Source organism: Abramis brama, assembly GCF_963993115.1.
Source record: "Abramis brama genome assembly, chromosome: 15".
In the NCBI taxonomy this organism is placed as follows: domain Eukaryota; kingdom Metazoa; phylum Chordata; class Actinopteri; order Cypriniformes; family Leuciscidae; genus Abramis; species Abramis brama.
In genome coordinates, this window is record NC_139977.1 from 18,039,389 (window position 1) to 18,061,435 (window position 22,047).

General features: G+C 36.7%; 1 protein-coding gene across 4 annotated transcripts in view; it reads left to right on the forward strand.

Moving 5' to 3' along the window:
- gria1b (glutamate receptor, ionotropic, AMPA 1b) overlaps positions 1-22,047 on the forward strand; it is a 52,030-nt gene that overhangs the window by 12,367 nt on the left and 17,616 nt on the right. For all 4 annotated transcript variants that reach the window (XM_084136301.1, XM_084136300.1, XM_084136298.1 and 1 more), the window contains exons 4-11: positions 6,240-6,424; positions 8,275-8,328; positions 9,950-10,108; positions 10,420-10,587; positions 12,222-12,326; positions 12,693-12,803; positions 16,183-16,389; positions 17,423-17,889. In XM_084136301.1, the coding sequence (XP_083992427.1) occupies positions 6,240-6,424; positions 8,275-8,328; positions 9,950-10,108; positions 10,420-10,587; positions 12,222-12,326; positions 12,693-12,803; positions 16,183-16,389; positions 17,423-17,889 (1,456 nt within the window). The remainder of the gene's footprint in view (positions 1-6,239; positions 6,425-8,274; positions 8,329-9,949; positions 10,109-10,419; positions 10,588-12,221; positions 12,327-12,692; positions 12,804-16,182; positions 16,390-17,422; positions 17,890-22,047) is intronic.

Here is a 22,047-nt window from a genome sequence, read left to right on the forward strand (position 1 = left end):
TTAAGTACTTGTAATTAGATTATATTATGTTTTAAAATACTCATAATCAGACTACAGTTACTTTTTTATTGATTACATGATTACATTATTCTCACAATGGCAGTAAATTATTCCTAATTTTATACGTTTTATATGTATCCTTTTATATGTTCAGAATGTTTTCCTGACTATCACTGAAAACTGAGACCCACACAGAATTTGACCACTGGATTTACAGAAATAATTTCACTTTATTGAATTAATAGCATGTTTTCTCAACAATCCAACATTGCATATCTAATCAACTCCTGACGAACACATTCATTTTTATTTGAATAATTGTTTTGCTGTCTTTGTAAAGCTTTTGTCTTTCAAACACAAATGTACAAATTCATGTCACAGAACTTTATTTGTCAGCTGAACCTTTGACCTAACATATTTACTTTCAATATGATAAACAAGTTATGTCAAAAGTAACCTAAAAGTAATCAGTAGTCTGATTATATTACCTTAAATGTGTAATGTAATTGATTACATTGGTTTTGGAAGTAATCCAAAACACTCACACATTGGCGAGCAAACTTTTTGGGTAAAGAAAGAGTGTCTCTCTTTTGTCTCCGACGACATGATTTTGTGTTCCAGTTGAAGTTACCCATCTCTTTGGGCCATTGTCGTCATCTTTTTCTTTTCCGTTTTATGGCGGGTAGCAATACTGTAGTATTAACATATCATCAATGTTTAATTTTTTCAAAATATCACGGTTTTCGTCAATACCAGTATATCGTGACACCCCTAATTCCATTTTATAAATTAATTTTGATCAACTTGTATCAACATGCAAAAATCAGGCCTGATGAAAGTTAAATACTAATCTACAAACCTAAAGGAAGTTCCCATGGGATCCCATGACTAGAAAATGCAAATTCTCTTCCTGGTTTTGAGACTACAAATTGAACAGCTCTGTTTGCATGGTGACATTAACTTCCCATCCCATCATTAACATTCACAGGAAGCAGTTGGTAGTACACAGGACTTCATTTAAAACAGGTATCTGTGTGCATTGTCTATTCATTATGGCAGGAATTATTCATCCAAGGATGGAGAAAAACGTCATAACCGGCCATATATCCATATGCGTGGTGTAGTTGAGCATTTTAAAGAGTTAGGTGTCTGGATTGCAGTGGTGGAGAGATGCTGCACAGTGATGTTCAGATTTTGTGGCAGCATTTGTGCATAATCTGATTTGCATAATTCCTTTAGTGAATCAGCACTAAAACAACACAGAGAGCATGTGCAAATAACAAATGAATACCCCCATAATGTTACACAATATTGCATTTTTCTACACCCCACACCCCACTCTTGATTAATATAAAGCTGAGGGAAATTAAAATCTCAATCATGAAACACGTTATTGATTCACATTCTCATGTTTGCCAGTACTGAACTAGGAACACAAGGTCACTGAGTGTTTTATCCACACACAAATACAACTACTACCTCTAGAAGCCCCCACTGCTCTCCTGTTGCCTAGATACAGCAGTACTCAGTCTCTAGGTTATTTTAAACCTTTTAAGTAACTCGTGTGTGTGTGTGTGTGTGTGTGTGTGTGTGTGTGTGTGTGTGTGTGTGTGTGTGTGTGAAATGTTTATGTCATGTCATATGTTGAACTGGTGGATATAATCATAACTGTACTTTGTCTCTGCTGACACAAAATCTGTCAGAGAGTCTGTTTTTTCCCTTTTTTTAAATCAAATTATTTATATGACATGCCGATTAATTTTATGCATAGTATATTGGTAACATATCGGTTAGAGGAAATAGAGATTTGTAATATTTTATTTTTTACAATATTTAAGTGTGCTTCCTCTATTTTCATATTTAGATTATGTTTGCTGTTGTCTAACACTCGACACTAATAATTTTAATCACTGTTAAATGTAATCTTTAATCTCAAAATTAATATCCATATTTCATAGTGTACTTATAATGTTGTGATGAGTAATTTCACTTGTATTATTTAAAAGACTGATTTTAGTTTTTTGTGATTTATTTCTATACTATTAGACAAAATAACATAGAATTTTAATATCGGCCATTATCGGTTATCACCCATAACATGAATAACTCTCCTTATCAGTAATCAGCTGGAATTTTAATACCATACATTCCTAATTCAGCCATATTTCTTTTAATGTACATAATGCAGATGGTCGTCTTTGTCCAGTGCTTGTGCATCACTGTTTTCAGCCATAACTTTTTTCTATTATTTAGGTTGACATGTTCATCTAGATGTTTATTTTTTATGGCAGTGCTGTAATTGGCGTGCTGCATTTTTATATAAATGCAACATGTCATGGTTAAAATAGTCCAACCTTTAGAAATGCTTCAAGTCTGTAATGAGGTGAGGTGTTGTGTTTTCTCTGTTACCATGCGTAAACACTGCTACAATAACCTGGTCTCACATTAAACTGTTTACTGCGTCATTTGTCAAGGTGCTCAGAGATGACATCTCAAAGCCGTTGCAGATGGGACGAGCATCATCTGTGGAGCTAGCAGCAGTTTAGTGATCACAACCCCCTAAATCTGCCCTTGCCAACTCACACAGATGTTTACCAAGCTGAAGCATGATGAGCCGGGCGCATGTGCGCTATCTCCTCAAAGACCCAGATAATAGAGTTAGGGCCTTTAAACACACAGCCGGCTTTGTTGAAGAAGGCAAGGAAAACACACTGCTTTGGACTCAAAAGGACATGGAGGGAAATTCAATTTGTTCCTGTACGTGAGATATGAAGAAGCACAGAGAGACCAGGTGATATCAAGCCAGTTCTGCTCTTCCAAGACAATCCATACTCTCATCTCCTTCCCTTTTCCTGCCTTATCATCAACGGCGCAGTCGCGGTACACAACACTAACAGGAGACGGACAGAATGCACTGTCCGTTTCTCCCTCCTTCTTATCTGGGGGTTAGTGCTGCTCGGTGGGAGATAAAGCTGGTTTGCTCTGTGGCACGAGACAATTTCATAGCTGCCAAGATGCAGGCGTCAGGAGAGGGTAGAGCGTTGGTGTGGCTGTAGAGGCGTTTCGAAAGGCAATCTGATACAGTCTTTTAATGAATGCCAGTGAATGCAATGGCTGTCTCACCGCTCCTTCAATGACAAACCTAATTCTGGCTTCTGTTGCATAATAATCCAAGTACTGATTCTATAATTAGAAAATCTGTTATTTTACAGAGAGGTGTGGAGTGAAAGATTTCTTTGGACTAATATTGACAGCAGTGAAGTGAAGAGTGTAGGTAGTATGCAAAATTCTACAAAATTTCATCCTAATGACAAAAGCTTCAATGAATATGATGCAGAGACCTAAGCGTATCTTTCTACATTTGCTGCAGTCCAGATTGTAGTCTTGTTTTAGTTAATGATATGCATTGTTAACATATTATGATAATAGAATGCAGTGGGCCAAGATCAGTGTCTATATTTATAATGTTTCTATCTGCTCATCTCTAGATATTGTTGACTCTGCGCCAAAACCTTTTTTCTGCTCCATTTGGGAAAACAAATAATGCAAGAGCTGTTCAAAAGACATGGTGTTAACACAAATGGACAAATTTTTATACATATTTTGACAATGAAGCAAAATGCATAATTTTTTTTTAACACCAAGAGTCCTTGTTGGAGACTGGGCCACAATGTACGAGGAAATGTGATGACAGCACCAATTATTAGCCAAACCCATGACAGAAAGTGCAACCAAGCATTCACAATAAATGCAAATTCATTTAAATACATAAATTGGCTTATTAACGTTGTCTTGGATTAATTTCTTTGAGTTTGTGTTGCTTTCCTGACCCATTTAAATGTGCCAGCTAGATTGCATTAAAACATCTCACTTGCTGAACTTTTGCATGGCCTAATTTTCCACTGAATGCATAGTCAGGCTTTATTAGGAGGTTGGTCGTTTTTTGGGGTTTTTTCTTTTTTTTCATTTGTGCTGCTCGAACACTGATGTGTGGTTATAGGTGTCCGCATTGATCTAGCTTTTGCTTTGAAAGCAGTTGCCTTTGGTTGAATTGGAGATTTGATGTCTTTGAAGTTGAAATTCTGCTGCCTGCAGAATTCGTCCTTCATATTGACCAGTAAACTTATCATAACGCTGATCGTTGTTTCAAAGGATCATAATTATTAGTTGTTGTTTTTTTAAATGCACAGACTTTGATCCTGTTCCTCTATGTAAAGGACAGGGACAGGGAACTTACTTAACTCAGTCAGCATGACTGAATGAGATTGTCTTTTGAAGTTGGTAAGTGCTGCATGACCACCCAGTTCTCTTTTTAAACACAGTATATCACTTTTGATCAGCATTTGTATTACTGATGAGATTACTTTTAATATGCTGAAATATTTCGATTTAACACTGTAGTGGCACTTAGCAGCGTTTTGTTTTCTATTTGTTGTTATTGGTGGGGATTTAAAGACATTGGTCAATAAAATATATAAAAGTATTCATGCTGAAGAAACTGACATTTTGTGAGGAATTTTAAAATGGCCATTTAAAAAAAATTGTTATGTTTGAATAATAATAATTTCTGAAATAAGTCTTTTTTTTGTGGCATGAAGTAAAAAAATCCTCATTAAATGGATGAAATTCTTTAAAAAAAAAAAACCTTAAGACTTAAGCAGTTTGGAATAATCTTTAATTACTGTTCCTTAGGAGAAAAAATAGCATTGAAGCAATTTATTTTTAAATATTATAAATATTTGAAAAACTTCTGTTTGCCCAATCAAGCCATATGGTGCTAATTATGTTTTTGTTAAAACTATTTATTTATTGAAATTATGTTTTTCAAGTAATCATTAATTAAGTATTATTTCCTTTTTACATAATGGTTATGTCATAAAAGTTTAAATTTAAACTTTTGTTGAAAGTGGTATAAATATTTAACAATATAAAACTATGAATGCAAAAACATTTCTGAAAGCTTGGTACATTTTGTATATAAAACTAATTTCCTTTACTTTATCTGGGAAACTATTATTTGTCATTGACCTAGGTAACAGTCTAATAAATGGAGGAATTTGCTTAATTCTGTTCAATTAATTGTTCAAATCAATAGATCTGAGGAGGCTAGGAAAGCACTCACCTTAAGAATACAAATGCTACTGAGGAACGATCATCTTTCATTAAACTACCTATCAATGTGTCTGATACACAGGGAAAAAAGCTGTCAGATTCAAACAGTTCCTTTTTGAGGAGCAATCAGTCGTTTTCTTTTATTAGTTTCTCTCAGAATGTAAGATGCCATCACGTGACATGCAGTCAAGCAGGTACTTGATAAACAGCCTGAAAGAAAAAGTCAAATGATCTGAAATGGTGCATGTTTATTCATACATCGCATCTCTGCATGGCGAGAGACATACAGTAAAATTGGTTGTTCAGTTCTAATGAAATTCACAGCAAGCCATCCAAAAGCTGACTCTCAGCAGAGTAATGTCCATTAATATCAAATGGTTTAATTTCCTCTAAGAAAAGCATAGCTATCCAATTTATACAATTGGTGGTAGTGGCTTTGATCTACCGGATTACAAAAGGCAGTTCCTCAACGTGAGGTTCTGTTTTCCTTGAAAAGATAAGCACCGGAGGAAAAACATCCAAGGATATAAGAGGATGTGATGCTGAGAATCAGGCGTAAGCAAGCTAGAAGTAATAGTAGAGCACTGTTTAGTGAAAAAAGGAAGGTTGCATATCTAAATACTTTATTTAACTATGATCACTCAAGGTTTTTCTAAATGTGTCCAGACTAAACAACTTCAAACACGTCTTTGCTGGTCCTCCTCCTCACAAAAACACCCAGAACTTTCTCTAAGCTGAAGAAGGAACATTTGAAGTTTAGTGTTTAGCTGTCCAAATTCTGAGTAGGAGTTTCTTAGTTATATGAAAGCAGATGTTCATCAGAGCTGGAGCAGAACAGCGGAGACCCCCTGCTGAATGTAGAGACAGAGCTTCTCCTCAGGAGTATGTGACTCAACGGAGCATGTGGGTTTTGAATGTTACAGAATGTTACAGTACGGTACCTCACTAAAGTGATATTCTTAGAGCTGCATCACTGTCTTAAAATACTGATATTTTGAAAAGGTACAGATGCTTCAACATATTGTGCTGCAACAAATGTGGTATAAATGCAAGCAGATGCCTGTTAGAAATATTCAATTATAGACATATGAGTCTTTTTATTGGTTTTTTTGTTTTTGTTTTTGAAGGTCTGACAGTGCTGCAGAAGATTTTGGACACTGCTTCCGAGAAGACCTGGCAGGTGACATCCATAAACTTTGACACCCTGACAGAGGCGGCATTCTTGAAAACCATCCAAGATCTGGAAAATAAGAAGGAGTACAAGATCATTCTGGACTGTGAGCTGGAGAGACTCAATTCCATTTTAAACTTGGTAAATGCTTCATATATTTCTTAGGGTTGAACAAAGATTAGGAAAGCGTTTCATTTTTGTATCTAGTGCATTATACAATGAATCAATAACCAGGTGGTTGACAGGGAACAAGGTAAATAATTTCAATAAAACAATTAGCTATAACGCTATTACTTTTTACTGATAGCCTATGTATGTGTATATATATATATATATATATATATATATATATATATATATATATATATATATATATATATATATATATATATTAAATATATATGATGAAATATATTCAAAATCTTTATCTATGTTTAAAATGTCATCTTAACATATTTATAAGGCCACCAAGAGTATGTGATTTTTGCATAGGAGTGGTTTCAGTTGTTCTTACATTTTTTTCGTGAATTTAGAATAAATTTAAGAACGAAAGTTATTGATGAATCATGATTTGTTTTTGAAAACGTTTGTATGCAGATTTCAATCACAAATTTGTGATTGAAATCTGCATACAAACGTGCTTAGTAAATGAGGCCCATTAAAAAAAAAAGTATATAAATTGAATTAAATAAATAATATTATTATTGATTTATTTATATAATCATATCTAATTATAATTATAATATGTTTATAAAATTACAGTACCTGTCAAAAGTTTGGAAACTGCAATTTTTTTAAAAGAAGTTTCTAATGCTTTGAATTATTTTTTTTAAATGTAATTTTTCTTGTGACGGCAAAGCTGCATTTTCTGCATCATTACTACAGTCTTCAGTGTCACATGATCTTTCAGAAAAAAGCAGCACATCTGTTTTCAACATTGATAATAATAATAATAATAATAATAAATGTTTCTTGAGCAGCAAATCAGCATATTAGATTTTTTTCTTAAGGATCATGTGATTTTGTTTTTTTATTAAAATAATTATAATAAAAACAAATTTGTCTAGTAATCACAATCGACAGGCAAATGTCACAAATGTGCTGGAAATTCATTGTTCGAAAAGGGTGGAAACTTCTGTGGAGTTTCATCTGACCTTAACATTTAGCAAAGCAGGACACTGAATTATTATTTTAACATTAAATAAACACAGACTTATCACAAATATCAAGATGCTTCCTATTACAACACTGTACTGTAATTTCATTTCTTAGGACATTTCTAAGGACATTTTCGTTTTTATCTTTTACTTTATTGGCTAAATAAGTTACTCGGGGACATCTCAGTTCATTTTTAGACAGTTTGAAATGATATGTTGAGTTAATTATAGAACATTACATGTCCTCTTAAAAAGCAGATGATATTTCTGTACACTTTAAAGTTATGTCATGCCTTTCCAAGAGAGGCGAGAAAATTATTTGAGAAACAATGAATTCCTCCTTCAGGCACACCAAGGCAATTAATCTTCTCACTAGTAATCACCATCCAGACTGTCAAGATCTCAAAGAAACCACTGCCAAACCAAGTGATCAGAAATCAGTATCCGATACAATTAACCCTGGCGGTGTGCTTCCAGAGGCCCGCCCGCTGCTGTTCACAGGTGTTCCTGTGGTCTTCATGCCCATGTAGTCATTAAGTCCTATAATTGGACTTCCCATGGTGACAGATGCCAAATCTTTCTTTCCTCCCTTCCTTCTCGTGTAGTTCCGACTGCCCCTTCTGATCACAGATATTCCACACTCAGTGAGCTTGGGAGGGTGTACAATTAAGTCTCGAATGATGGGACTATTCCCGAACCTATTCATTTCTATTTAGAGAGCCAGGCAGTTAAATGATACTTTAACTGGCGCTGAATGAAAGAGGCCTGCCATTAGCTGATGGTGAGGGAGAGGTGCTCTTTTACGCTCTCATGCATGTTGCATTTGTCTTTCAGATTGCAGCGCAAAAAAAGAACATGAAGAACTATCACTACATTCTAGCAAACCTGGTAAGTGAAGCATCCTGTCTCTTACTGCATAAATGAACTATGAGCCTTGAGGCTACTTAAGATGTGTTGTCGGTTAACCACTTGCACATGGAATCGCAAGGGAACGCTCAGACATTTTATTTTATTTTATTATTCCTAGCTTAAGTTTTTATATTTCTATTTCAGTTTCTATTTTAATATAATTAATACTCTGCATTAAGCAGTTCAGTGGAGTAGCAAAATAATAGTTTAATTGGCTGACTGAAGAAACTGTAATACAGCACTCATGAACTGTGACTTCACGGGAAGCATTGTAAATTTATAATTGGGTTCTGTGAGAGGAAGAAAAGAAAATACTCCAAACTGCAACACTCTTTTGCCAAGTGCATAATTCAGCAATGATAAAAAAAGAAGAAAATATCATCCCATAACCAATTATGATGAAAGCTGCAAGGATGCAACACTTTCCATGATAGAGTCCCCTGGGGTTCATCGCTGCATGGGACACCCAAATGAGCAAAGATACACACAAACACAGATTCAATTAGCTGTTATCACACAGATAATATGATATTTACCCAGCATGCTATGTATGTCTATGCATGTCAGTCACTGTATCATTAAGCCCGGGACACACCAAGCCGACGGACGGCCGTGGGGCAGTTTTTGTGCGTTGGCCGACTAAGTTTTCTTAGTGTGTTCCGCACTGTCGGCAGAAATTGGTCCTCGTCTGCTTTTTTTCGGCCGATTCGACATGTTGAATCGGCGTTGGGCCGTCGGTGAAGGAGGGAACTCTGATTGGCTGTTCAGCTTAGTGAACGAGTTAGTGCACGAGAATAATAGCAAAACAGCGAGCAAAGAAGTCAAAACGGTACAGATAGAAGGCTGTTCTAATGTTACGTCATCTTACCTGAGTGTTCCTTGGCAAATATTTCAATATTAACATGAGCGGAGTGGAATAAAGAAAGTGTTTAGCAGGATTGATATTCAAATGGTAAGCACGCACTGCTTTGTTTATGGTTTGTGTATCTGCAGCCTGCAGCGTCGGTTTCCCTTTTTAAATGACGAATATAGATGAATATATCTGCAGAAATAGACAGTTGTCTCATTTACACGCAGGCGCAGAACGCGCATTCTAGCTGACAGTCGGCAGTAGTTATCTCGGTGTGTTCAAGTGCGGCTTTTCCCCCCGACGCAGGCGACGCGAGGCGACAACACAGTCGGCTTTCATCAGCGCTAGTTCTTTGGCGTCAGTTTGGTGTGTCCCAGGCTTTAGCTCTAACACTGACTCTCTTGTATCCATGTCATATTATACTGATAATAACCATACAGCCCTTGGGTATTTTTCTAAGATTTAGTCTAAGAGGATGTAATTATGTCTAAAAAGTGTTCTAACTTTAATTATGGTTTCATATTGTGTTTTGTAGCTCTATTTGACTATTTTCAAATAGGCAATAGATTTTAACTCACTTTACAAAAGTCGTAATACCCTGAAACCATTTCTTAACAGTTCTGAGAATAATTTATTGCATTTGCTTATTCTTTTTTCATTAGAGTACACAAAGTCCTGAAACTTTCTATGTTACACAATGGTATGTGAATAAATGTGAATAAATGGAGATTTTGATGTGTTTGTCTTCAGGGATTTCTGGATCTTAATCTCACAGAATTCAGGAAGGGAGGTGCCAATGTGACAGGCTTCCAGCTCATGAACTACACAAATCCTACTGTCAGCAGGACAATACAGGACTGGCTGGTGTTTGACAGTAAAGACTTGAAAAGTCCCAAAAGGAGGCTCAAGGTAAAGCAAGGTCTTAAAAATAAGAGTAATTGTAAAACATAATTGTAAATGTTCTCATGATGGACTTAAAAAGCTATGTATCCTGCTGAAAAGACCTTGAATTCCCACTTTGATCCAGCATAGGTAATGCATTTTAGAGGTAAAGATGATTGATCAAGGGAATGTTGCTACTTATACTAAACAAACATACCATCATATGCGGGTCTTTTCAGCAGGGCAATATACTCACTGTGAAATCCAAATGTTGTGAATAAATTCCTTTCTTTTTTTCCTAAATTTTCATTTGAAACCGTGTCTGTGGAACGTCTCAGTACACTGGAGCACTCACGTATGATGGGGTGACTGTCATGGCCACTGCTTTCCAGAACCTGAGAAAGCAGCGCATTGACATATCTCGCAGAGGGAATGCAGGAGAGTGTCTGGCTAACCCTCCTGCACCCTGGGGCCAGGGCATCGACATTCAGAGAGCTTTACAACAGGTAACCAGCCCCTTTTTTACACCAAAAGAATGCTAGTTCTCATGCCAGAGCTGGTACTTGTTCGGGGGACCTGTAAACCTCAGAACTGGTCTTGTATTTCTACTGACTTAAGGACCGAATGATGAAATAACACACTACGCTTCTATATAACCTGCCCACAAACAAAGCATCAGGGTCATCTTAAAATCCAAATTAACTTGATTCAGTGTGTTTATGCAATAACAAGCTGCTTTTGTTTCATCGGTTATCTGATGAAATTCTCGGCAATCATTCAGAGATATGTTGTTTGTAAATACAATTATTTTAGTAAGGCTAATAGATAAAATCGAGTATTATCGATAATGAAAAGTGGCGTTTGCGCGCTGTGCTTGGAAACATCACAGTCTGTTGTTTTCCTCAGCGTATAACTTTATACTTTCATAACATTTTATGGTTATATCCTTATCTGTAAATGTTAGAAAGTCCCGCGAGTATTTCCATTTAGCATATTCTGACAACAAGCGAGTCTTGTTAAACTTCACAGACTTCAATGAACGAGCCCCGGTGCGGGCATACACGTCAAACGCGCAGTAAATCTGACTAAAATATACATTTTGCTAAAATATGTTTTGTTAGAAATTAAGTGTAGTTTTAAAATGCTACATGTAACACAAGTAATCATATTTATGAGAGCACTAACAGTAAAGTTACAATTACAGTAAAATTACTATGTTCAGACGGGTGAACACACAGTGTTCTTGATACCTTGTGTAAGTTAAAATTTTGTGCTTTTTTGTATATTATCATTTATTCAATAGTTTTTTATGTTGTATTTAGGTTTAGAATGTACTGTTTGTATTTACCCTTTTCTTGCTTATAAAGCAGCATAGCCTGCATAGATACATTCACAGCATTGGGCAGGATATGGAATAAAATTCATTTTTAATAATAAAAGAAATAGTTTAATGTATAATAATTTTTTTATTTTTTTCATCCGATGAATCAATTAATTGAAAAAATATGCGACAGATTAATCGATTATCAAAATAATCGTTAGTTACAGCCCAACATTTTAGACACACTCCTTGTCAGCATTTCTTTTCTTATTGGGATTCTGGTTCAAGACCAGACGTTTTTAGGGGCTTGAGCAGAGCCTATTTGATCACCCAGATCTGGCCATTCGGCATTGAAAAAATGGGAAATGAAAAAAAAAAAAAAAAAAAAAAAGAAAAAAAAAAAAAAATATATATATATATATATATATATATATATATTTATTTTTTTTATTTTTTTTTAAGCTCCAAGTTTGCTGTGCTTGTGATTATTTTTAGTTGGTGCATGTTACGTTCCCAAATGCATGTTATAAGCATCCCAAACTCAGAGCACATGCAAAGATGAGTTTGTGTGGAGCAGCATTTACTGTGTATAAATGAACACGGTGCTACGCTTCAATCTGAAACACATAGTGCATATATTTATTTAATTAAATCACAGCCTTTGCGATTTGCTAATCGCCCTAAGCCATATGGCGATTTAAATTTAGCCAAAACATAACTGTCATTTGGCTTCTTGTAAAACAATGTAAATCTGATCAAGTTCTGTGTGTGCTAAAATGAAATTATGAACAAACCGATTATGTGTGATTCTCTCTGTAGGTGCAGTTTGAAGGACTTACAGGACATGTTCAGTTTAATGACAAAGGACATCGGACCAATTTCACTGTCAGTGTGATGGAATTTGGCCCAAATGGACCCATGAAAGTAAATCAAATATTTTTTTCTTGGCTTGCACACAAATGGGGTTCACACTAACCAATGCATCCCAATAACCGAACATTCTTACATTGGGACAATTCTTACAAAATTTGTAAACGCATCAGTGCTTGATATTCTCCTGACAGAAATTTGATTTGTGATGATTAACCTGAGGTTGTGCCTGGAACTTTAGCACTGACTGTGGTGAAAGCGAATGAAGTGTGTTAGTCACAGGAAGGCTTAAAGAGCCGTGTATGCATTTCATGTGATTACAGCTCCTCTTAAGCCGTCAATATGAATATTTAACATTCTAAAAATAGTGTCTCTGAAATTCCTGTGCACTGCTGTGATATTCATCCCTTCTGCCTGCAGGTGGGCTACTGGAACCAACATGAGAAATATGTGAACACAGCTACTTACAGCAACGTACTCAATGAGTCATTCGGACTGCAAAACCGGACCTACATAGTCACCACCATCCTGGTGAGTTTTTCAATACAACTACAATTGTTATGAAAAAATAGTAGAGTTACAGTTAGTTATGCTTTTTATCCATTTTTCTTTTAAAGCGTAATTCAAAAGATAGGGCCATATGGCTCTTCAGGCTTTTTCTGTTCTGATCTGGAAATGTGTCACATGAGTGTGGATTACAAGTCATCAAGATGAAATGGTGTGCATGTTTTTAATGTGTGTTTGTAAGCACATAATGATCCTGAGGTGAGTAACATTAAGCTGAAGTGTGCAATTTTTTTTCACCAGTTCTCACTAAACAGGATTATGAACATGATTGTTTTGGTTATCCAAACGGATAGTTTCAAACCAAATTCTTTCCATTGGTTGGCTATATTGCTGTGAAAGGCTATGAATTGTTACCAGTTCATTTAAACTGCAAATTGCTTATAGCTGTCTGTGCATTTTATATGACTTGTTTCCTCAAAGTAAAAATATAAATGGTAATTGTGAGTTTAAAATAAAAGTAAAGGATATTTAAGTCAAAGTTGTGAAATATATAGTTAGAGATAAAGAGTCTTACTCAGTGTTGTTTTTTAATCTACAGTATATAGTTTATATTCATTTTTATTTCAGTTTTAGTTATTTCAGTAAATCAAGTTAAACTAAATAAAAATGAGAAATGCTGCCTTGGAATAGCTGTAATAAAATACGTTTATGTTTTTTTATGTTTGATTTCAAGCAACAAGAATTATTTTTACGGTTTTAGTTTCAGTTAACTATAATGACCATGGTTATTACATTTTTTTTTAACTAAGATTGAAAGGGGTTTCAGTTATATTTAAAATAGGTTCTGGGCTGCTCTCCTTCAGGTCCATTCGCTCCCATTTTACTCTGTAGCCACAAACCTGCTAGCATACAACAAAGACATAAAAAGCCTTAACAACACTACTGTTGCAGTGTACATTGTGATATTTTTGTGCTCCTAGTAGTTTATTATTTGTTTCATACTAAGAAATGATGCAAATTCTACAAAAATTGTCACCACATGATCCCTCTCTCAGAAGAGTTTGTTCTTTGCCTCTGGGGTGAATCACCATCCTCTCAGGAAGGTGAGAGGTAGTGTGAATCTTTTGAACCATGCTGGGTTTACTGTTCTGCTCATTACGGGCACAGTTTGAGGTTTGACTCGAGAGTTTTGAGTGGCTATTGATCTTATTTCATTGGAACTCCAAAATGAAATACCCTCTTCCCTTAAGGAGTCTTCTTTGACTGTGGTTAGGCAGCTGGAGTATTGATTTGTATTGTTTTTTTTATAGTAGCCTACAAGACTGTAATACTATACCTGTGTTGTTCATGGTTTATAATCATGTCAACACATGCATGTACAGCTGTGTTTCCTCTTACACACATTTCATATATGTACTTGTATGTATATATTAGGGGTGTGACGAGATCTCATGCCACGAGATCTCACGATATTAAAATGTGACAAGATTTCTCGTGGAGGTGAAAAGCTGTCTCGCGATATCGGCATGACGGATCGTGAGGTTGAAATTAGCATAGAATATGACACTGCAAAGTTTTGCCTCCTCTGTCGTTTAGCTTTTTTTAATTAAAACCATTTAATTTCAGCTGGATAACAGTCGCCTTAATTGTAATTAGGGATGGGAACGACACGGGATTTGGGAAATCGACTGTCGAGGCCCATGTGTCGACTTTTTGTCGGATTGTCGGCCTTTTTTTTTCTTTCTTTTTTTAAAGAGCAGCAGCAATGTGGAGGGTGGAAAATATTCTACATCAGGGTCCGAAATTAACACCCGCCAAGCGCCAAATGCGGGTAGATTTTCTGTTTGGCGAGTAAATCTCAAAAGGCTATCCGCCACACTGGCGGGTGAATGTTCATAACAAAATATGAAATTTTAAGCGCGCACGCACGAGCAGAGAGAGAGCGAGTCCCGGCCGCGCGCGCGCGCGCACTCACCATTCAGAGCGGTCAAGCTTCCCCGTACTTTTTGACAAGCGTCCTTGACAGGGCGGCCAGAGCTTCTTTGCAGCTCAAGTCGGCGGCGGTGTGTACGTACAGTTAACGTTCTTTCTGTTGACGGCGCTTAGGAAAAAGCTCCCGCCACTGGAAGAAGCTGTCGCCGCCCATTTGTGTCCTCCTGCGCACCCATCAAAGCCGTGCAGAACGTCTTCAGCACTCGCGGATCGTGCATATTTCCGCTGCTGCTTCTGTTTACACACCATGGTCGTTCTTTTCTCGAGAAAAGGAGTTTTGCAATTTGGAAATCCCACAAGCCCCGCCCCCTCGACATGTCGACACTCTATTTTTTTTGTCGAGTGGAGCATGTGTCGAATGTCGGTCGTTTTGTCGAGAAAAAGTCCCATCCCTAATTGTAATCTATTATAAACATCTCCTTTGCTCATCCAGTACAAGCTGCAGAGTCGCACACAGTTCAGCGGGAATCACAGTTCACTAATCACGTGACGAGAGCAAGGCGAGATGACTGACAAGAAAGGCCATGACGGAGGATTCATTGTGCAACAGAGCCTAAGTGTCTGATAAATGTCTTTTCTTGTAGAATGCACACTCAGCACCACCGCTCCCTATACACAAAGTACGTGTGATCACGTATTTGAAAGCGAAAGTAAAATGCAAGCTCCCTGATGCACGCAAATTAGGCTACATACAATAGCCTGTCTTCCAATATCAGACCTATCTTAGGCTGGGCTGTGTAGTTGTAGTTGTGCTCTTAGCACTTTGAATATTGAGAGAGTGCTTTTATTATGGTTGCACTTATTGTTTGCACTTAAGACTAAGAAAACACTTTTTTATTTTTATTTATTTATTCTGTTTTTATTTCTTTGTTCAATTTGTGGAAAGGAGGTCACACACAGCCTCAATCAGAAGTTCTGGAAGCTCATAATTCATGTACAGTAAGGTCTGAAGAGACTCATGTGAAATCATACAGGAGAGAAGCCAGTCAGTTGAGTTTGTGGCAAAACCTTTTACAGTGCTTGGATACGGTTGTCTTTCAATGCATATGATAATTCATAACCCAATCTCGTGTCTCGTCTCGTCTCATGAGCTGAGTGTCTCGTCACACCCCTAGTATATATACTGTACTGTACATGTACCTAAACTGTTTTTGGATGTTTTTTTCAGTTGATGTTGTTCTGTGCATTCTATATGATTGAGCTGAAATTAAATGAAACTCTTCAATAATTTATAAGCCAAGAAATATGCAGAAAAATGCAGAACATTTGATGTAGCTGATGCAAGATTTCCTTTCAAGCCTCTTCATACTACTATGAATCATGGAGTAACCAAACAACTAGACTGATCTGGCCCATGCTACCACACGAAAAGGGAAATAACCTGCACCTGAAACATGTTCTTCGTCCTTAGGAATCTCCATATGTGATGCTGAAGAAGAATCATGAGCAGCTGGTGGGGAATGACAGATATGAGGGATATTGCGTGGAGCTGGCTGCAGAGATCGCCAAGCACGTTGGCTATTCCTACAGGCTAGAACTCGTGGGAGACGGAAAGTATGGAGCCAGAGACGCAGAGACATTGATGTGGAATGGGATGGTTGGAGAATTAGTGTATGGCGTAAGTGGCTATTATCTCTGATTGTTGTCATTTCTGTGTTGTAAGGATTTTTATTTATTTAATTATTTTAACCTTTCGTGTTTGTCTGTATTTTGTATTTTTTTATTTTTAGCATTTAATTTAATTTAATTTAATTTTACAGACATGACATATTCAATTTGTGTCTCTAGCATACATTAAGAGTCACTTTGGCTTAAAGCTGCATTTTTATCCATTCCTTGGAGGTAAGATTTGTTACAGTGACCGGAATCTTTTCCGAAATAAGTAGCAAAGCTGGCAAAGAGTGCCGCAGAAAAGAGAACAGCACACGGTGTGTCCGAACCTCAATGCCTCAGGTTGAACAAAAGTTTTTTTGTCTCATCACTTTTTCTCTACTGTCAGAGCATGTTAGTGCAATGTCTGACTTTCTGGCAATTTTGCAACATAACAAAGAGACTTATAACTGCTAACGAAGGCAAATAGATATAATTTATAATAGCAAAACTTAGATGCATGTGAGGTTCGCTTTTGTAGGCACTCCGTTTCTTATTCAGTGGATTTTTACCCTAAGGCTGCAGCATTATTGGCTTTGGAATGCTAAGCAGTGTCAGATGTAGTCTGTCTTTATTGGGCTAAATGCGAACACTCCAGCTCAGTGTTGTCAAGCGGTGTTCGTTAGATTTCTCTTCTGCTTGAAGAAAATATGGCATTATTATGAAGCGTAATGTATGAGGGATTCTCTTGAGGATGCAGCATTGAGTAGAACTGACTCTGTGGTGATTCATAACACTTGAAGTTATTTATATGTTCAGCTGCTTCTAAAATGGTAGAAAATCTTTTTGTTGGTTTGCGCTTGATTTGTAATTCTAGTGTTTTCTGAAAACCTACAGAGGAACAGCCTTGTTGTATGCAAACTGGATCACAAAGCTTCGTGAAACATTCTGAATGTTTGATTTCATCACTTTCTGAGAAGCTGTTGAAAACATGAATGTTATGCTTGAATGTCAATAGGCACTCTATCCACGCTTAAAGATGTAATCATATTGTCTTGTAGAAAGCAGACGTAGCTGTCGCCCCCCTTACCATCACTTTGGTCAGAGAGGAGGTCATCGATTTCTCCAAGCCCTTCATGAGCTTAGGTATATCCATCATGATCAAGAAGCCCACCAAGTCCAAGCCAGGTGTCTTCTCCTTCCTGGACCCACTAGCGTACGAGATCTGGATGTGTATTGTGTTTGCCTACATTGGCGTGAGTGTGGTGCTATTCTTGGTGAGTCGCTTCAGTCCGTATGAGTGGCACGCAGATGACGAAGAGGATGGAATGGAGCAGCAAAACCAGAACCAGAACCAAGCACCGTCACCAGAGGCCAACCAGTCACCAAATCAGCACGGTCAAAATCAGAATCAGCGAGAGGAGAAGCAGGAGAAGCAACCTGAACACAACAATGAGTTTGGGATCTTCAACAGCCTGTGGTTTTCCCTGGGAGCCTTTATGCAGCAAGGATGTGATATCTCTCCAAGGTAGGTGGAGATGAAAAAAAGAGCCATTTTGATCAGCATTGTCATAATTTTTTCATCTTCCACTGCTACTTTTTCATTTGGCTCATACTCCACAAACAACATCTGTGTGAGAGAAAATGGGTTGTAAAATAAAGATGATCTCTTTAATCGCCTGCTGCATTACACCGTCCCTGAACTACATCTGAAATGCACATCATGATGAAAAGATTCTCAGGTTATATTAAGATAGAAGATTTTATTTGAAGTGAAGGTAAAGATTAGATATTGACTTATTTTTATGACCAATACAGATACAGATTTTAGGTGTCTGATAACATATTATGCAGAACTATTTTTTTTATTTCACCTTTTTGACACATAACTATTATTATGACATATACTAACTACATGATCAATGTACTACAACAATAACATTTACTACTAATGGTAATTTGTTTATAATATAAATATGTATTTTATAATATAACTATATAACTATGTTGATGTTATATATGCCATTATATTTATCCAATATTGTTTTGTGATTTAAATATTTGCAAATATATTTTTAAATATTTTTGGCTGTCTAATTGTTAAGCTACACATTTAAAACATTATTTAAAAAGTTGTTAGTAATTATCCAAACAATACAGAGCCACTAAATGGTGGCATTAATTGGTGCACTCAATATTAAAGAACCAAAGCCTGATTAATTAAGGTCTTGAAAACATATAGCTCATGCATCTAAAAAGATGAAACTAATAAAAAAGTGTATTTCTGTCTCTACCTCTCAAAACCTCTCTTAAGCTCTTTGTTTTGAAGTAGTAGTAAACCTTTCTCTGTTTATGTCACATGTTTCTGTGGAATCATCTGATGTAGGAATCATCCTGAGGCTCAAAATTCCCTGACCTTTCTACTCCTGGCACCTTATTTGATTCTGCCCTGTCTCTTTGACTGAACTGACGCTTGTTCTCACAATTTTTTTTTTTAGCATTAGTCATGAGGAAAGTATAACCGTAACCAATGGTTAGGCTAGTGCTGACACCCCTGATAGGGTCTTCTAGCCTCATTATGTGCAGATTGGCCTTGAGCCTCTGGGTGTGCTGGCTCCTCTGCTAGTGTTTGACATTTTGGTTGGACATGTATATCCTTGGCTTGAGGGAAGGAAGCAACACACTCAAATTAGATTACACTGCCAGAGAGCGTTTCATGGCAGATGTGATTGTCTGAGTCAGAGCACTCAGCTTGACAGTGTTTCTCCATGCTAGCTGAGGACTTCCATGGAAAAATTCTTCACCTCCCCTTTGAGCTAAAGGAGGAATGCTGAAGTTCTGGGTAGAAATTAGGCCGTTATGAAATCATTAGAAATTCTGTGATCTGCTCTCAATGCGTGAGGGAGTTCAGTTGGATTTTATGGCTAGAGAGTCTTAGATTTAATTAACATGGAACTGAATCATCATGTTCTTTTTACCTAAGAGCTTTAGATAGTGATAAGGAAACATGTCCAATCTTTCATGGCCTCCAAAAGTATATTTTATGCATTCTTAAACTTTTTTTATGATAACAAATCTGATAACAGTTCTGATAACTGATATACAGAACAATTTTTTTTTTTTTTTACATAATAGTAGCTAAATCATTAGGCTATAAAAAAATCCAATAATAATAATTATTATTGTTGTTGTTGTTAGAACAACTTTATAAATATGACAATATAATAATAAAAATAATAAAAGTAATTATTGTTATTGTTATTATTCTTCTTATTGATATTATTATTAGATCAGGCATTTAGATAAATAAACAATTGTTTAATAAATATAATTGCATTTAATAATAATAATAAATATAGCTGCAAACAGCAATACGGGGCCAAGCCCCTGAAGCAGCAGCAACAGCAGTGCAGAGCAGGAAGAGCAAAAACAGCTGAAATTTAACATACATGAAAAAACAGCAGGTTCAGAAGTACAGGTGAAAATGAACTCAAAATGAACAGAAGTTCAGATGAGAATGAACACAGAATGAACAAAACATAGTTATTTCTAATCCAAGAGAAAGAAAGATTCGTGCAATGCTTGAATAATAAAGGAATCGAAATGACACAATATTCCACACAATTTTTCTAAAGTCGTCCCACGTGGGACTCGAACCCACTATCTCTGGATCAGATGTCACTTATCTCGTTGCGCCAATGGGAAGACGTGCATTCACCAAGATGCCGATGTTCCATAATTCAAGTGAGAATCAACTCAAAATTAATAATTTTTGTTTGCGCCACAACTTATTTATTGAGTTCCTTCTCAGATAGACACCATGTCTAGAACTGAAGCATCTTTGCACCACTTCTGGCCACAGTACCTATTGTAGTCTGGGCATGTGCCACACAGGATTCGAACTCACGACCTGAATGGTTTGGGGCCCGTGACGTGGTTTAGCAGCTTGTGTCACTCAGTTGACGCTGACTTATCAAACTGCCAAACTGAGGAGAGGCTTCAGTGTAAGAATTAGCACACAAAAGCATGCAGATTAGCATGCTAAGATATCTTAATGCTAATGTAGCTTATGGTTAACCTGATTAACCTTATGGTTAACCTGCTGAAGAGCCACAATGCATTCGTAAAGTGTAGCATTTAATATCATGATATTATATTTTAATTAATGGCAATGTCCTTGTTTTGTTCTATTATAGCGCCACCAAGTGGTGCAGTTCCGCTTTTTTATGTGTTCTCAGAGTGAGCCCATACATGTGTGTGTCAAATTTGGTGAAAATATCTCATTTTGTTTTAGAGTTACAGACATTTATATGAATGACCCATGGGTGACTTTGATTGGATTTTTTTGCCACTTACTATCAAAACTTTGACATTTGGGTGTTAGTTTTTCAAACGACCTATGTTTCCAAACTTCCTACGGTGGTTTCGTCTCGATCAGTCTAACGGTTTCGAAGATATTGGCAAATGTTTTTTAAGCGCTAAATCACAATGCTACACAAACAGTAAGGCGAAACCTAGCATGTTTGGTATCGTTGGACTCGGCAAGGATTCAGGAATCTAAGGAGATGACTCGCATGAAAATAAGTCAACCACAACCAGTTATAAGCATTTGAAAATTTTATTTTACCACTAGGTAGCGCTGGTTCGAAACTTCTCAGGCTCCTTCAGGGCATCGTATTGATGACCCATACTGAGTTTCATAATGATACGTTCATGCGTTCATAAAATACAGCATTTTAGTACAAAATTCAAAATGGCCGATATGGGAAAATGAGATATTAGTCGACTCGGGATGACGCCCTGAATCTAACGAGACCACTTTTATGATTTTTGGACAAATCATTCAGAAGTTATAAGTAAAAATAGGCATTTTTCGTATCTCCGGACCAGTAGGTGGTGCTGCGCCGAAACGCAGCATTTCGTCTCAGGTCATGCTTGTGATGACATGTACCAAGTTTTGTCTGAATACGATAAAGCATTGCAGAGATACAGCCTTGAGTCTGTTTTCGCAAGCACTACGTAAAATTAGTTTGCGCGGTATTCGAGAACGGTTTGATGAATCAACTTGAATTACATAACTTTTTGTTGCCATGGTCTGAATATGATCTGGTTCAATTTTCGTGAAAATCGGAGCAACCATCTAGGAGGAGTTTGAAAAAGTAGGTTTTCCTGAGAATTCAAAATGGCAGAAAGATTTCCATGACAGATGCAATCAAATCGGCTTGAGCCAAGGAATCAGAGGAAACAAGGAAACAAGATTTTTGTTTCTAGCCTTTAACGGTTCAAAAGTTATTAGCATAAACATGAGTGAAACTTTGGACAGTTGGTAGTGCTAGAGGGATTGAGTTAGAGACTCCAAATTTGCTATGGTGATAACAACCTAATAAGAACGCCAACGGATACAATAGGTGCCTACGCACTTTCAGTGCTTGGCCCCTAATAATAACAGGTTGCAATATTCATGCTGCACATTCAAGTTGTGCTAATTCAAAGCAATGTTTTCTCTCTATGACAGATGTGTAAATATTTTTACTGGAAAACAAGACAAAAGTACTGATTAAGAAAAATTGTATGCAGTATTGAACAAGTTTTTGTGTTGGTGGGCAGTTGTGTCTGTAATAGTTTTAACTTTTTAATACTTTTGGGCCTGGTTTCACAGACAAGGCTTAGATTAAGGCAGGATTTG